The sequence below is a fragment of the Paramacrobiotus metropolitanus genome, unplaced genomic scaffold (genome assembly GCF_019649055.1).
Source record: "Paramacrobiotus metropolitanus isolate TYO unplaced genomic scaffold, Prichtersi_v1.0 Parri_scaffold0000204, whole genome shotgun sequence".
NCBI lineage: Eukaryota > Metazoa > Tardigrada > Eutardigrada > Parachela > Macrobiotidae > Paramacrobiotus > Paramacrobiotus metropolitanus.
In genome coordinates this window covers 99,582-115,601 of record NW_026570424.1, presented here as the reverse complement: position 1 = coordinate 115,601, position 16,020 = coordinate 99,582, and the positions used below count along the sequence as shown (strand labels likewise).

The 16,020-nt window shown below is 46.6% G+C and overlaps 2 protein-coding genes across 2 annotated transcripts; both read left to right on the top strand.

Moving 5' to 3' along the window:
- The first annotated feature begins 5 nt into the window (after positions 1–5).
- On the top strand, positions 6–7,048 carry LOC129600929 (ecdysone-induced protein 78C-like). The gene is made up of 10 exons (XM_055499604.1): positions 6–511; positions 2,912–3,188; positions 3,582–3,825; positions 3,926–4,053; positions 4,117–4,258; positions 4,664–5,307; positions 5,715–5,820; positions 5,948–6,243; positions 6,369–6,435; positions 6,595–7,048. Exons 2-9 carry the CDS (start codon positions 2,931–2,933, stop codon positions 6,405–6,407), a joined length of 1,857 nt encoding a protein of 618 aa, XP_055355579.1. The 5' UTR covers positions 6–511; positions 2,912–2,930; the 3' UTR covers positions 6,408–6,435; positions 6,595–7,048.
- A 577-nt stretch (positions 7,049–7,625) lies between these two features.
- Positions 7,626–15,924, top strand: LOC129600928 (regulator of nonsense transcripts 2-like). The gene is made up of 12 exons (XM_055499603.1): positions 7,626–8,204; positions 8,998–9,375; positions 9,966–10,355; positions 10,443–10,966; positions 11,473–11,882; positions 12,232–12,370; positions 12,725–13,078; positions 13,713–14,093; positions 14,154–14,417; positions 14,729–14,980; positions 15,146–15,290; positions 15,505–15,924. Exons 1-12 carry the CDS (start codon positions 7,823–7,825, stop codon positions 15,669–15,671), a joined length of 3,786 nt encoding a protein of 1,261 aa, XP_055355578.1. The 5' UTR covers positions 7,626–7,822; the 3' UTR covers positions 15,672–15,924.
- Positions 15,925–16,020: the final 96 nt, after the last annotated feature.

Here is a 16,020-nt window from a genome sequence, read left to right as displayed (position 1 = left end):
ATAGTCGATACGGATAAGCCAGCTCGACTCACACAATGGCGCGCATCGTACTGCGATTCATACAATGACGAACGTACAGAACGGAACGCGGCCGTATCTTCTTCTTCTGCGGATTATTATCATCGTCTCTTCGCCGTCTTCCGCTCGCGTGTTTGTTTTTCGAGACTGTCAGTGGAACGGATTCGCTGAATCGGCTGTTTTCCTCTGTATCTTGATGTCATTTTTTTGTGGAAAATTCGCATTGCACAATGTGATTAATTACTGACGTAAACACTCCGCTCATTAGCGATTCCCTGTCCGTCCTGTCTTTGGAATCCCCTGTTGATACAGGAATTTCACATCATTCGACTGTCTGAGAATTTTTGAATTTCAGTTCGAAATTAATTTCGATCATCTCGAATTTTCTACCAAGTTTTTCTTTGTTTGTGTTTGGATTTGCCAGTCATTCCCGACGAATTGGTGTGGATACAGAGGATTATAGTGTTTTGTCGGATTACTTTACGATTTGCAAGTAAGTTGGACGTTTTTGGAATGTAGTTCTGGAGAACAACGCGCGTAAACCGGTCATGTCGGGACATGCTGCTCCCGGTTATGTCATCGTTCACTTGCTGCTCGGACGCTCGGTCATCGACCGTCAGGCTGTGCAGTTAGCGCGAGTGGCGCAAGTAGTTAGATCACTGTACTGAGGCTGCGTGTGGCTCGTTGACTGTACGGAATATTAAGCTCGTTCGCTGTAATTACAGGCTTCGTACAATTGCTGCTTTTTTTGCTTTGTTTGTAGAAATTTGTTCAACAACTATTTTAAACTTGATTGAATTTACGAACATTGAATTTACGAACATGAAACTAATTATCTTAAAAATTTATCTAATTATTTCTTAATCTTTGGCACAAAAAGTTCTGTAATTTTCTGAGAATTGATTTTCTGATTAAGGCCTGGATGGTCGGAATTGGGAAATGAGAAAGGCCTCGATTTCCCTCATTGTTATCTCCGACTGACAAAACTGAGCCAGCGTTTATTTGGCGAGCCCTGTAAAAGAATCTGCCGTTCTCGGCGAACAGATTTTGCAGTGGTCATCGAAAACTCAAGTGTCCGTGATTTGCATGTCGCGGCAGCGCGATGCAGCAGCAGCGCATGCAGGGAAGCGTGCAGACGCGACCCAATTTGCCCCGTTCCAAAAAAGCAGCCTTTTGTTTGTGCACAGACGTAATGACGGTGATTGGGTTAGAAGCGCGAAACCGGAAGTGGTGGTGGTCAAGGTTGAGAGCCAGCAGTGTGTGTGAGTGAGTGAGTGTGTGCATGTGTTGAGCGATTACATATTCCGCGCGGGTCAATGACACCGCGATAGCGATAGCAGCCTGCGCGAGTCAGTGCAGTGGCAATGACCTCTCGTTCATTCTGCGGCTGCACAGCTGCCGCGCCGGCTATCTCTTTCTGGCCAGTTACGACGGCTATCCGCCGCTCTCTGTCTGACCAGTCACTCCGCCTACAGAATTCTCGTGCTCTGCGCCCTTCTGCTTCTGTGCTCAGATTGCCAAGATAAACATGCAGAGCGGTTCTGAAATGTATACAGAAAATTGAAAATTTCCAATCAGATTAGTTCCTGATCATCTGTAAAATTTCCACGCCATCTGTCGTTTTTCCATCCTGAATAAATTTTTGAAACACGATCACATGATCATTGTTTGGATAGATGTACAAATGTTGCTTGAAGTTTGCACAGCGGCATTGCATAATAGAAACCGCAGCGTTTTAAAATGTTTTAAATTAGCAAAACAAATTTATATGTGAAAATTGGAATGCGGGCGTATGATTGTTTACGTTTGGTTTTACCAGAATTTAAATTAAAAAATAAAATGCAGCGATTTAGGCTTGAATTTTTGTAAGAATACTTATAACGTAGTTTGGGGAAAATGCTAAAATGCGAACGAAAGTACTATAATTAAATATATTGTTGCAGAATTAAAATCTTTAATATGTGGCACCGAATCAGTTTGATTATCTGTGAAATATCTTTGGCAAATTATGAGGTATTCGCTTTTTCTTCAAAAGAAAATACACAATAAGATTGAACGCGCAGCGGCAGTAATATTATGCCAATTGTGAAATGGCCATTTTTGATAACTAGCAATTAGAAAAAATGTGTGTTAAACGATGGGAAGATTGTCGGCGAGTGTTAAACGGTGGTGCATCGGTGTAGCCAGCCTACTAATCCGTAATCGTAGTGAGATGGCAGCGAAACCCATTGTGCGCGCGCAGGTGAATGACCGCGAGCGAGCGCCCAGTCTGCCGTATCAGGCGCGTGCAAATGCAAGAGATACGCACAATCTCTTATCAATAATTATTCCCGCGTTATGTGAATCCGCCAGACGCCAGAGAGTAAGATTACTGGATATCCCACTTCGCAGCCCGCTTCACTTTTTCGCTTTCCCGAGAACGTCCTTAACCGGTTACGCAATGGGCTGTGATCAGCTGGCGGTGTACACGCTCAGCCTTGGCGCAGCTGGTCACTGACCTCGCGCATTACGCAACCGTACTTGTCAGTACGTGTGAGTGAAGTGAGACATGTGCTGCTGTCTGCCGCACTCGCTGCACTTGCTGTTAAGCCGTTGTACGTACGTACCGAGTGGACGTTGGTCTGCGCTGTGCACCGCGGCACAAAAGAGCAACAGACAAGTGAGCGCGCATGCTAAAGCCTGAATGGACGCTGGCCGAGCGGCTATCGATCGGTTTTGGCACCGCTGCTGAATCGTCTGTTAGTGCATTCTACGCGGAATGACGGATTTTGTTGTAGTACTTGTTTTGAAAATTGTCTAGCGCTTGTTTTAAAATTAATTTTTAATATCGTGATCGTGTCGATGTTGTTCTACTTGATAATTGTTGGATAAAAATTGGTTGATTAATTGTTAGTGTTGGTGGCTGTGAATGAATGTGGCGCGGCGCGATGAGCAGCAAGGAGGCGACGTCGGCGGTGCACCGGGCCGCGGACAGCAGCCAGAAGAAGGCCGGCATCCTCGGCTGCGGCGCAGGGTCGCTACCGATGCCGATGAAGGGCAAGACGGCGAGCAACAGTCCCGCCGTCTTCGAGGCCGGCACCATCCACCTCAGCATCGACCAGATCAGCGGCAAGGTCCTCAATTATCCCGCCGGCACCCTCTTCCCGGGATCCGTCGTCCTCTTTGAACAGGTGCGCGTGCCAGCGAAATATTCCTGTTATTTGCAGATAATTTAAATTTATTTTGGAATTGCCACGTTCACGATTTTGATGGATTCGTATGGCGAAATATTTATTTTATTTATTTTGCATTTGAATTTTTTACGAATTTGAATGGTGCTTTTGCGCGGATTGCGTTAAACTTTATTTTATTTTCAGCAGGAAAAATTAGATAAAATTCTCCACTTGAAATTCTCAAAATTCATGATTATTCTATTTTAAAAATTAATTTTCTGATTTTTTCAATCTTTTTTTTACAAAGCAGTTATTCGGTTACATCATATTTGGTTTGTGAATAATTTGACCGTTGCCGGCATGAAGTTGGTTGGCTGTGTGAGTGGAAATTGGCAGTTGGTCTGATTGCAGTCAGCCGACGAGGATCCGCTGCTGTTCCACTCGACGGAAGTGTACGGGTGCGGCGGCGGCGGCCTGGAGGGCGAGCTGGAGGGGGCCGGGGAGGCGGAGGCGGGGGAGGAGGCGCAGCGGCGGGCGCTGGGTCTGACGGACAGCGACGGCAGTGATCCGCTGCAGGGGGCGCTGCAGCACCTCGAGGCCAGCACCACCACCTCCGAGATCTCCGACCTGGACCTCCACACCACCAAGGATGCCGGTAAGTGCTGCTGTACACTTGTTTCCACAGAAAAATAATTTGTAAAAATACATTGCAATTAATTCTGATTTATTAATCTAATATTGGCGTGGTTTCTTAGACGGCAGTCTGCAGGCCGCGGCCGACTCCAACTCCTCGACGCCCAGCAAGATCGCCGTGCCGTGCAAGGTGTGCGGCGACAAGGCCAGCGGCTACCACTACGGCGTCACCAGCTGCGAAGGCTGCAAGGTGTGTCCTGCTTTTCGCCTTGGTCGTCTCTTTGAACAGATATTAATGGTCGTTGTGGTGCAGGGCTTCTTCCGGCGCTCCATCCAGAAGCAGATCGAGTACCGCTGTCTGCGCGAAGGCCGCTGCACGGTGCAGCGCGCCAACCGCAACCGCTGCCAGTTCTGCCGCTTCCGCAAGTGCCTCTCTGTCGGCATGTCCCGCGACTGTACGTCCATACATACAATCATTTTGTCCAATTTTTATTTTCATTTCTGCAGTAGTTATTCAAATTTGTTTCGTTTCAGTATCTCGAATTTTTGAATGTTAATCTGACATTTTTTATTTGTTTTAAATTTTAAAATAATCGAAATTAAAATTTACTTTTCGAATAATTAAGTACCCAGTTGAAATTAGTTTGAATTACCTGGTTTAAAGTTTGTTTAATTTAAATCTCTTTTAACTTAATACGTTTAGTTTTATTGAATGTGATTTAATCCGCATAATTTAATTAAATAGTTTAAAATTTGTTGTTTTATTAATTGTTTATGTAGATGTCTTTGAATTTTTTTTAATTTTTTTAAAAATTTAACTTTTATTGAAAAAGATGGTGATAACTGTGATGTAACGGCAGCCGTCCGGTACGGGCGCGTGCCGAAATCGCGGACCCCGCGCCACGCGGACCCCTCGACGTCCAAGCACCCGCCCCCGTCGGCGCCCCTCGTGGACTCCTCCTCCGCGGCCTACCCCGGCGGGGTCATCAAGAGCGAGTCGCCCGACTCGCAGTCCCACGGCCAGCTCCCCGGGGAGCTCAGCGAACTGGGCGTGGAGAGCGAGCAGCAGCTGCAGTCGGTGTACAGCGTCATCCTCACCGTCAGCCAGGCGCACACAGCCAACTGCTTCTACACCGAGGACAAGGTGCGCCAGCTCCTCAACACGCGCCACCCGGCCATCCTCACCGAGCCGGAAGCGGCGCCGCCGCGGCTGCCCAAGGGCGGGCCGCAGCCGCAGTGCGCGCCGGACAGCAGTCACCTGCAGCGGATCCTCATGTGGCAGAGCCTGGCCAACCTGATCAATCCCGCCATCCAGCGGAGTGTGGAGTTTGCGAAGAGGACGCCGCGCTTCGGCGAGCTGAGCCAGACGGAGCAGCTGATCCTCATCAAGGGCGCCTTCTTCGAGATGTGGATGCTGCACATCGGCCGGATGGGCGTGCACGGCCAGTTGACCTTCCATGACGGCAGTTACGTCACGCGCCAACAGCTCGAACTCATCCTCGAGGTAAAACAATTACAGTTTCTCCATTAAATTGGAATTAATTTTCTCGTTTACCTTACGGTATTATTATCCTGATTTGTACAATTATTTTCCTAATCTGTCTAATAATTTCCTGATTTATTTTCATAATTTACTGAATTATTTTTCCACGTTGATAAATTATGTGTCCATTTTATTTCAATAAGTTTCTTGAATTTTTGCGCAGTTTTCCACGCTTCTTACCAGTATTCACAGGAATTATCGTAGTGCGGTGGCAATCTAGAGTTTTGTCGGTCATCCGCTGCTACAGTTACTTATGTTGCAGGATAAATTCGTCAAACGAGAGCAAAATTAATGCTTTGTCGCTGATATAATTTTCTCCTACATATTCAGCTGTTTGATAAAGTGGGTAACCTTCTGGTGCATTGCAGGCAGACGTGGCCGGGCGGATGTTCAAGTTCTGCGCGGACATGCAGAGTCTGCAGCTGACCGACACCGACATCGGTCTCCTCTCGGCCATCGTCCTCTACACGCCCGGTACGTCGTCAGCTGATGTATTAATTTGTTTATTCAGTTAAATTTTAATTGGATCTAATTGGAATTAAATTAAGCATTGTTTTTTTTTACTGAAATAATTGTGATTGTTTCCCGCGTGTTACGGTAGACCGCGTGGGATGGGGCGCTCCGTCGGCGGTGGCGGCGATGGAGCGGGAGCTGCAGCCGCGGCTGGTGGAGCAGCTGCAGGAGAGCCTGCAGGAGGCGCTGCGCGTCCACTTGCGCCGGCAGCGCGCCGGCGAGCCCTTCTTGTTCCAGTCGGCGATGGCGCTGCTGGGCGAGCTGCGCAGTGTGAATCAGCTGCACGGCGAGCAGCTGGACTGGTTCCGCGCCAACTGGAACTACTTGACGCACATGCCGCCCCTCTTCGCCGAGATATTCGACATACCCAAGAACGACCTCGAGGTACACCCATTTCATTTGCTCACATTAAATTATTAAAATCGCCGATTTATTACCATTTAAATTGCTTGAATTATTCAGTATTTTCCTTTTTAGTTTAATTTATGGCGTTACTCTTCTATTTGCAGTATCAAATGATGTGCAACAACGGCGCCGCCTGCTCATGAGCGCCGCCATGTACAGACAGCGGAGCAGGTTGGTCGAGGAAATCGGAAATAAATTTGCAATAGAAATAAAAATTATTTGCAATTGTTGATTAAAATAGAAATAAATTTGCGAAAAATATTGCAGTATCTTGTAGAAAGTGTTTAATAGTAAAATACTGTTGTAAATGTATTTATTTTGCCTTTGCAGCGGCGGTGATGAGCGTGTGGACCGATCGGCTTTCGTGGTGGACGCCCGGATATTGCTTGTGGAAAATGATTGGGCCGGCAGTGCGCGCCTGCAGTTGGATTGTAGTTTTACGTTGTTAGAGATGACTAGTTGCCTATTCTGATACAGATGACGTTATAGTAACTGGATTTTGATTTGAATTATCCTTGCCTCTTCTTTTTGTATTCGGTTAATGTACTCGCAATGCTCGCCTTGGAAAGCCAGCCAGACGGATGATCGTCGGAACGTTCTCGATGTGAATTTTATTTCTTCTCTTCCTTTTCCTTTCCTCTCTCATGACCAAGTATTGCCTGATCTGTCCGATTCCGATTCGACGGTTTGCACCGTTTTATACGCCGTGTTTAATTTCCAGATTCGATTTGCGCTGTTTTTGTTGTTGTGTCTTGCCTAATTTCTAATAAAATATTTTCTTCGATTCACAAAACGATTTTCCGCAGCGCTGCAAACTGCAAATTCAATAAATGAGGAATAAGTCCAATAGATGAGAAAAATGGAAGAAAGGTCAACAGTCAAAACTAAAACGGAAAAATATAACCAACTTTCGTACGGCTTGACATTCATGCCAGTATCGTATTAGCGCTAAATGGTGGCAGGGGGTCAAGTGATAAAAGAAACGGAAGAGACCGAACAAAACAAGACGTAAGGAATGCAGCCGCGTATCGTAGCACAGTGGCTGCTATCTGCACGTTGCCCTGCTTGCGCTGCTAAAGGCTGTTCCGCTCACGGGCAGAGACCAACAAATTCTATTCAAGCTTACGTTATTATCGACAGATTTGTTTGCTTTTTCATTGCGTAGGTTGTTGTGACAGGTGTAAATGGAATTATTTGATTTTCTCAACTTTTGTCTGACCATAGCGCAACGGCGGAAGCGGAAGAGAGAAATTGAATGAGACTGGCCAAGCTGGCTGCCGTCGCGTGGGCGGTCGCGCGCGCGCTCCAGCCACTGCAGTCACTCGCGCCAATGCAGCTGCAAACTGGCAAACACTAACAAAATGCACCTTTCCTTTTCCAGCGTTTTCGTGATTTTGTGACTTTGTCTTTTGAGTTGTTAGATTTGAGAAATGTCCACCTGCATGTTGAGTGTTTATTTGAAGTTTTTCTGGACTATATCTTAGTATTGCAGTGATCTGTGATGAAATTGTAGCCTGAGACGGGCAGCGCGAAGTGACTGCACAGCGTTGTGGCGACGATGGAGTCAGGCGATCCGAGCGGAGACAGCAGCGCTCTTCCCGCGCAGAACGTGTCCGCTACGGTCTCCCCGGCCGTGGAAGCAGGCAGCGCTGCAGCGGGGGATCCTGCTGTTCCTCCGGCCCCGGTGGCGGGCGCGGGCGACGCGCCCGTGGTGGACACGGAGGCGGAGAACAAGCGCAAGGTGAGCGAGTACCTTGAGGCTGTCAGCCAGTTGGCCGCCAGTCGCGCGGCGGAACGGCAGCGCGCCGCCAGCGCCGAGTACCCCGAGGATGACTTCTACAGCACCCTTGACTCCAAACTCAAGTCCTGCACGGGGTACATCAAGAAGCTCAAGAACCTCACCGAGTCCCAGCACGACACCCTCGACAAGGACTTCCACGGTAAATACACAAGAAATTACAAACATTTGTTTTTGCAGTTGAACATTTAGAGAATATTCCTGACAATCATTCAGTTAAATTAGTGTAATTCAGCCATTGAAATACGCTAATATAAGTAGAATTATTTTTTTACGATTTCCAACCAAACAGATAATACGATTTTTTCGCAATTGTTTTCGTACTTTTTCGTCGTACGATTACGGTGAATTAATGGTAAATTATTCAAAAGCACAAGAAATAAATAAAAATAATCATAACCTGACGATTTCCAATTGTTTATTATGGTACGAGTGATGAAGTAAATCGGTAATCGATGTTCTTCAACGGATAAGGATAGGTGAGAGTGCCCGTTTACCGGTTTACGGGCTTGGCTACTCGAAATTAAATCAATCATTCAAGCAATCAAACAGCCTAAAAAAGGAATACCATAAATCGCAAAAATTGTTGTAATTATTTGTAATCGTTGGGATATTTTCACTGATTAATCTAAAAATAACAGGATCCCAATTATGTCGCAACTAATGATGGAATAAAATAGCCGGAAAAATAAACAGAAAACCCTGGGAAAATTATTTTGAATATAGTATAAAATTAAAAAAATTTGGAAATTATTTGTGAAAATGATTAATCTAAAAATAACAGGATTCTAATTATTTCACACATAATGATGGAATAAAGCAGCAGGAAAAATCAGCAGAGAACCTTGGAAAAATTATTTTGAAGATGTATAAAAATAAAAAATATTGGAAATTATTTGTGAATATTTGTGAATATATTGTGTTGATTGTTTGAGGTCTGAATCTGCGGCGGTACGTGTCGGAGGCGACGCAGGCGCTGGCGGAGGCCAAGCTGAAGGTGAGCGACGTGCCGACCGCCCTGCACGTCAGCGGCCTGCTGCAGCGCCGCTACGCCGACTTCGCCAGCAGCATGCTGGACTCGTGGCGCCGCGTGCTGCCTTTGACGCGCAGCGATCCCGTCAGCAACCCCTCCAAACTGCGCGTCGACTTGAAGTTCCTCCCCGAACAACTCCTCACCGGCCTAATACCGCTCAAGCCCGCCCTCGCCCTCCTCAAGGACTGCCTCGCCGCCTTAATAGACCAGGACAAGGACGACCGCCAGCTGCTGCCCCTCCTCACCGTCTTCGCCAAGAACTTTGCCTTAGATTTCCTCGGTGCGTTAAGAATTCTTTTAGCCGCAATTCCCCAATTTTTGTGCATTTATTTTCCTGTTTTTCCTGAAATTGTAAATTTTTTTCTTTATTTTTTCCTGTATTTTGTACAAATTTGGCTGGCGATTCTTTTATTATTTTGAATTAATTAATAGTGAATTTTTATAAATTAATCGAATCTTGTGCCAGTAATTAATTTAAATTAGGATATTGATATTCATTTTGTATGAATTGCTGACAAAATTAATTTGAAAATTCCTGTATAATTGCAAAATGAAAACGTACGTAATTGTGAAATGGATTGAATTACCTCGTAATTACAAACTGATTACTCGTAAATGATTTACAATTAACAAATAAAATAAGTGATTTGAAGTTAAACTAAATACATTATACAGAATTATTAGAGTAAATGAAGAGCAAATTCGAAATACGAAAATTAATTAACTGGAAATTATCAACAAATAAATTTCAATGTAAATTCCAGTTAATTCCAGATTTATTCGAATAAAATTGGAGATTAATTCTGAGAAAATGGAAGTTAATTAGAATAATTGTTTTTGGATTAGAATTAATTGATTAATTGATTGTAGGGGTGCATCCGAAGAAGATGCGGCTGCTGGCGGAGCAGGCGGCCCCCGAGGCGCTGCCGCTGCCCCCGCCCACCTTCCTCCCGCCCGAGACGCTGGCGGCCTTCAAAGCCCTGCTGGACAAGTACTTTGACGCGTTGAGCCGGCAGTTAGAGAGCGAGAACCAGCGGCTGCGCGATCTAGAGAAGGCGCACCGCCGCCTGATGGCCTCGCGCGGCGACGTGCCCGCCGACCGCCTCGACAAGTACGACGCCTTCCTCGCCCAGTTCAACAAGCTCAAGAACGCCATGCTGGTGTTGGGCGACGCCATCGACCGCGAGCTGCCCGTGCTGGCGCCGCGCGAGGAACTGGAGGACACCAAGATGACCATCGAATTGCTGACCGTCGATATCGGTACGAATTCCCAGAATAAAATGGCAAAATAAATTAAATTTAATTACTTAATGAAAACTCAATAAAATTGGCGGCAATTTCCGGTAGGCGACCGCGCCGGGCTGGCACCCATCTGGAACGACGAGGACGAGCGGGACTTGTACGAGAACCTGCCCGACCTGAAGGCGACGATGCCGAGCATGGCCTACAAGGACAGCCTGGCCGAATCGGCCTCCACCCTCCCGCCGGCCCCCGCCGAGGACCCCATGACGCTGCTGGACGCCGTCATCCAGGCCGATGCCGAGGCCGACGCCCCCGGGACCCCCGAGGCCCCTCCGGAGGCCCCCAAAGCGGCCGCGGAGGCCCCGGCGCCCAAGGAGACCAAGACGGAGAGCGTGCGGAAGCCGGTGGCCCTGCCGCGGCGCTTGGGCGCGGCGCTGAAGGGCGGGCGGAAGAGCGGGCTGGCGGATCTGCTGGACACCCTGTACGAGGGGGAGGAGGGCGACGGGGAGGAGGAGCCGGGCGTGGCCGTCGAGGAGGAGTACGACAGCGTCACCAGCGCGCTCAGGCAGATTCTGGACGCGTTTATCGTCAGTCTGCCCAAGGTGTCGTCCAAGGAAGCCATCGACAAGGTGAAAAAACTATTCTTAATTAAACTGAACAATTTCATGTTGAATTTTTTTCACAAGATTTTTTTTTATAGTCTGGAAAATCGGCATTTTGAAGGAAAGTAAAATTACGCTTTTTAAAATCTTGAAAATCTGCATTTGGAAGGAAAGTAAAATTGCGCTGTGTTTTTTGACAAAATTGGCTTAGAATGTGAGAAAACAGCGCAAAAATCTGGACTGGAAAATCTAGATATACAGCCGTATTTTTAGAAAATGTGAATTTGTATTCGATTAATCAAAAAATTTATTAGACTAGCAACGGGAAAATATCGAGGTATTTTTCGAAAATTTGAAATTGTGGCAACGAAAAAAAATTAGGCAACAAAAAATCGGAAATATGGCTTGGTTGTGTGAAACCAAAATGGCAGAGAATCAGTTTTTTTGAATCACATAAATTTGTTTTAGGAATTTATTTGTAGCGTATAATAATAAAAAAAATTGGTGTGCTAATGTGGGCGTGTAATACACAGATGGCGGTGGACTTTTGCACGAATCTGAACCGACGCAACTACCGGCGCCGGCTGGTGGCGGCGCTGTACGGCGTGCCGCGCAACCGGCCCGACCTGCTGCCGCTGTACGCGCGCCTAGTGGCCATCCTCAACCCCGTGATGCCCGACGTGGGCGGCGAGCTGAGCGAGGCGCTGCGCCGGCAATTTAGATGGCTGGTGCGCAAGCAGGACCCCCTCCGCCTCGAGTCCAAGATCCGCAACGTCAGATTCATGGCCGAACTGACCAAGTTCACGATTGTGCCGCGCGCCGAGACGTTGCTGGCGCTGAAGATTTTATTGAACAACTTCAAGCACCACAACGTCGAGATGGCCTGCTCGTTGCTGGAGCACGCCGGCCGCTTCCTCTATTGGTCCCCCGACTCCCACCCGCGGTCAGTCACGTCGCCGTTAAATGCCGCATTTTCTCCTATTTATCGGACAGGCATTTTCTCAGATTTATTTTGGATTATTTCTCTAATTTTTTTATTGATTATTTTTTCGTTTTACCAAGTTTTTTTTACTTCTGTTGTAATAATTTTCTCGTTAATAAATAATTTGCTTCCCTTCTGGATTTCTTTCTAAATAAATATCTGGCAATTTTTATTAATAATGGTTATTTTTCTGTCATTGAAGTGTTTTTGCAGTAATTTTGGTTTTGACGATTTTTTCGTTGATGGTTATATAATTTTTTCTGGATTTCTGAGTGGATGATTAGTAAATATTTTGTGTGGATATTTGCAGGATGAAGATTCTGGTGGAGGAGTTCCTGCGGCGCAAGGGTCTGCAGCATTTCGACGCGCGCATCGAGAGCATGATCGAGAACGCCTACCTGGCCTGCGCCACGCCCGAAACGGCCAACCGCCGCTCCGCCAGCAGCCGGGTAGGCCCGTTTTCCGCTTGTATCCTCATCGGACTAGATTAATTCCTGATTATTTTAAATCATTTTTAATTGGCTCGATAATCGCTGATTTTTAAAATTGTTCTTTTTTGCCATAATTATACAGGTATTTATTCGTTTCTAAATCGCAATAAATGTTAATAATTTTAGTCATTATTTTCCATGTTGCCATAAATAACAATATACAATATTCGTGGTGTCCTGATTTATTCAGAAATAATAGATAAAATAATCAGTAAAATTAATTAATGAAAATAAACCAGCAAATATTCTGAATAAAAATGAATAAAAATATTGTTAATGTGTAGAAATTATTTATTTGCCCATTTTTTGCAGGTGCTGAAGGTGCGCACACCGATGCAGCTGTTCATCCGCAAGCTGTTCCTCTCGGAGCTGAACACGGGCGCGGACCCGACGGTGCTGATGGGGTTGTTGCGGCGCTTGGCCTGGGACGAGCCGGCGACGCTGGAGTACGGCGTGCGGTATTTAAGCGCGGCGTGGAAGCTCAACTACGCCGCGATCCCCGCGCTGGCCAGTATTTTAGCCGGACTGGCCAACTACCAGGACGACGTGGCCGTGCGCGTCGTCGACAACGTGTTGGAGGACATTCGCGTGCATCTGGAGCTGAACAACCCCAAGTTCAACCAGCGCCGGCTGGCCATGGTGCGCTACCTCGCCGAAATGTACAACGTACGTATGAAAATCACCATATTTGACTGTGATTTTTCTATATTTATTCACATTTATTTGCAAATTTTTTTATAATTATTCACATTTATTTGCAATTTTTTTAGAATTATTTTCGTACGTTTATTGAGATAGAAAATTGTTCGGATTTTTTATTCTGTATTTATTTGCCTTTTTTCTCCCCTTTTTTAGGTTTTGTACAGGTGAAATAAAAAAAATGAAATTATTAAGCTAAAAACAAATTAGAAGAAAATGGTGAGGTGATTTTTATTGAAAATTAAACTGCATAAAAATTTCGAATCAAATCAGAATGGTGAAATTCGAGCAAGCATCATGATGGTAGTGTTTTAATTGGATGATTCTGTGTTTTCGTGCGCAGCTGTTCCACTGCACTACATTATTACTACACTACTTACATTGTTAGTTGCTAACAGGAAAACAATTCTTCCTATTTGTATGGCAGTTTTATTCTGAATTTTTTGATGGGTACACTTCTGTTATAATAAAATTAATTTCTATTATAATATGATACAAAATTAATTTAAGAAAAAATAAAAGGGGAATATTACGTTTGATGGCTAAATTGAAATAGAAAAAACTGAATTTATTTTAATTGTTTGTTTGTATTACTGTGCAGTACCGCATCGTGGAGTCTTCTGTGATCTTCAACACGCTGTACTCACTGGTGCTGTTCGGGTGGGTGGGCGACGCGCCGACCAGTCTGGACCCGCCGGAGCACCTGCTCCGCCTGCGCCTCGTCTGCGTGTTATTATCAACCTGCGGCGAGTACTTCAGCCACGGCGCCGCGCGACGCCGGCTGGAGCAGTTCCTGGTGCTGTTCCGGCGCTACCTGTGGCTGAAGAAGGAGAGCCCCGTGTGGAACGAGCGCACGCCCTTCCCGCTCACCATCCAGCATCTCGTGGAGGACACGCTGGGCGCGCTGCGCCGCGACTTCCCTCTCCTCAAGAGCCTCGCCGAGGCCGACGAGGCCCTCAACAAACTCAACCAGAAACTACAGGCACGTTAGTTATTTTGTTTTAGCTTTTTTTGTCATTTATTGGTCGATTTAATTATTTAGGAGAAGGTGAATGTGGACTCGGTGAGCGCGGCCGCGGCGGTGGGCGGGAAGAAGGAGGAGCCCGTGGTTAGTTCGGCGTCGTCGTCGGAGAGCGGGAGTCGGTACGGCAGCAACGTGGATTTGACGCTGCTCAGCGGCGGCGAAGAGCAGCCGCCCGCCGACGGCGCTGCGCTGGTGACGGAGGAGCCGCCACCGGCGCCCGTCACCGCCGAGGACGTGGACTTTATGGCCGTCTTCGACCGGCTCTCCTCCGAGAGCTACCAGGTATTTCTATCGTCAGACGAAATCACAGCAGATTCCTAATGTATCTACCACAGAAAAATGCGTGTTAAACGTTGCTGAATGTAGGAGTACGTTGTAGTGCAGTGGCTATGTGGAAAATTTCCAGCCGTTCACAGCTGCAGTAGTAGTCTTCGCTGCACAAATGCATCTGTATCGCGATTTATTCAATAGTTTTTTCTCGTGTTTTTCGTCTTAATTGAATTTTTTTTACTATCCAGTTGGGTAATTAGTAGGAATTGTTTTTGTCTGTGCAATTAATGTGCAGTTAATGGGTGTATGATGTGTTTGTGCAGAGTCAGGCGGCGAGCAAGGTGCCGCAGTTCAAGTCGGCCATCCCCTCCACCGTCAAGGAGCAGCTGCAGACCAGCCACGCCGCCGACGCCAACGTCGGGACGCCGCTGCACCCCGCCACGCCCGGCCTGGACGCCCCCGACGCCGACAGCGGCGCCGCCGCCGCCGCCGCCGCCGCCGCCGCCGCCGCCGCCCCGGGCTCCGCCGGCCTCGTCCGCGTCGGCCTCATGACCAAGAAGGGCCAGAAACAACACGTACGTGCCGGCACGTTCGCTCTTCCAACCAACTGAATGAATTATTTGTCCATGTACAAGTCACTCCGTCAACAATAATAATTATCAACTAATTATTCATTAATTCACAGAAAAATCAGTAATAATTATTAGAAAATGGAAATTCATAGAAAATTCTATTGACAGCATATCAAGTTCATGGAGATGCCGGCGGACACGGAGTACGTGACGTTGTGGCGTGCTGCGGAGGAGCACGAGCGGCAGGAGCGCAGCGAGATGCTCAGGCTGACGCTGGACATGAGCCAGCGCCAGGAACGCGAAGAATACGAAGGTCAGTAAAGAACGTACATTGTAAAGGCGCCATTTCACCGTCAACTTGTTCACTAAATGTTTCTGTATTAACCTCAGTACTCCTTCTTTATTTAACCTGTTTTATTTGCATGCAACTATGCTTCGATTGAATTATCCAACCGATTTTCGTCTGTTCAGCTATTATTCAGTTTATTTGGATCTGTTTAACGCTGGTCTATTTGCTGTTTGCGCAGCGTTGATGGGATCGGTGTCGCGACCGCTGCCCGCCGGCGGGATGCGGCCGCGGCTGCCCCTGCGCGCGCCCACCGCCCCGGGACCGGGCGGCCAGCAGCAGCAGCAGCAGCAGCGTGCCCAGGGTTACGGCTACGCGGCCAATCAGCACTACTACCGCGCCAATTAACTGAATTAACCGTCATCCGACACGGAAATGGATTCACTGACCAACACTGCGCGCGACCATGCACTGTTGTAGTGCAGTGCCACGCTCCATTCCCCGCCGTCATCAACTGCCTGATTTTTGCTCGTTGATTCTTCAGTGGAATATTTAATATTGCTTCATGTTTTCTAAACGCCTTTTACTGCATTTTCTGCTGCGTTGCCTCACTGACTACGTGTAAAAATAAATAAAATTATAAAGCATAAATTTGGAAATAAATCGCGAAATAAAATACTAAATAATTTTGAAATAAATTGCAAAATAAATAGTACGGAATGAATAAAAAATACAATAACTGACGAATAATAAATAT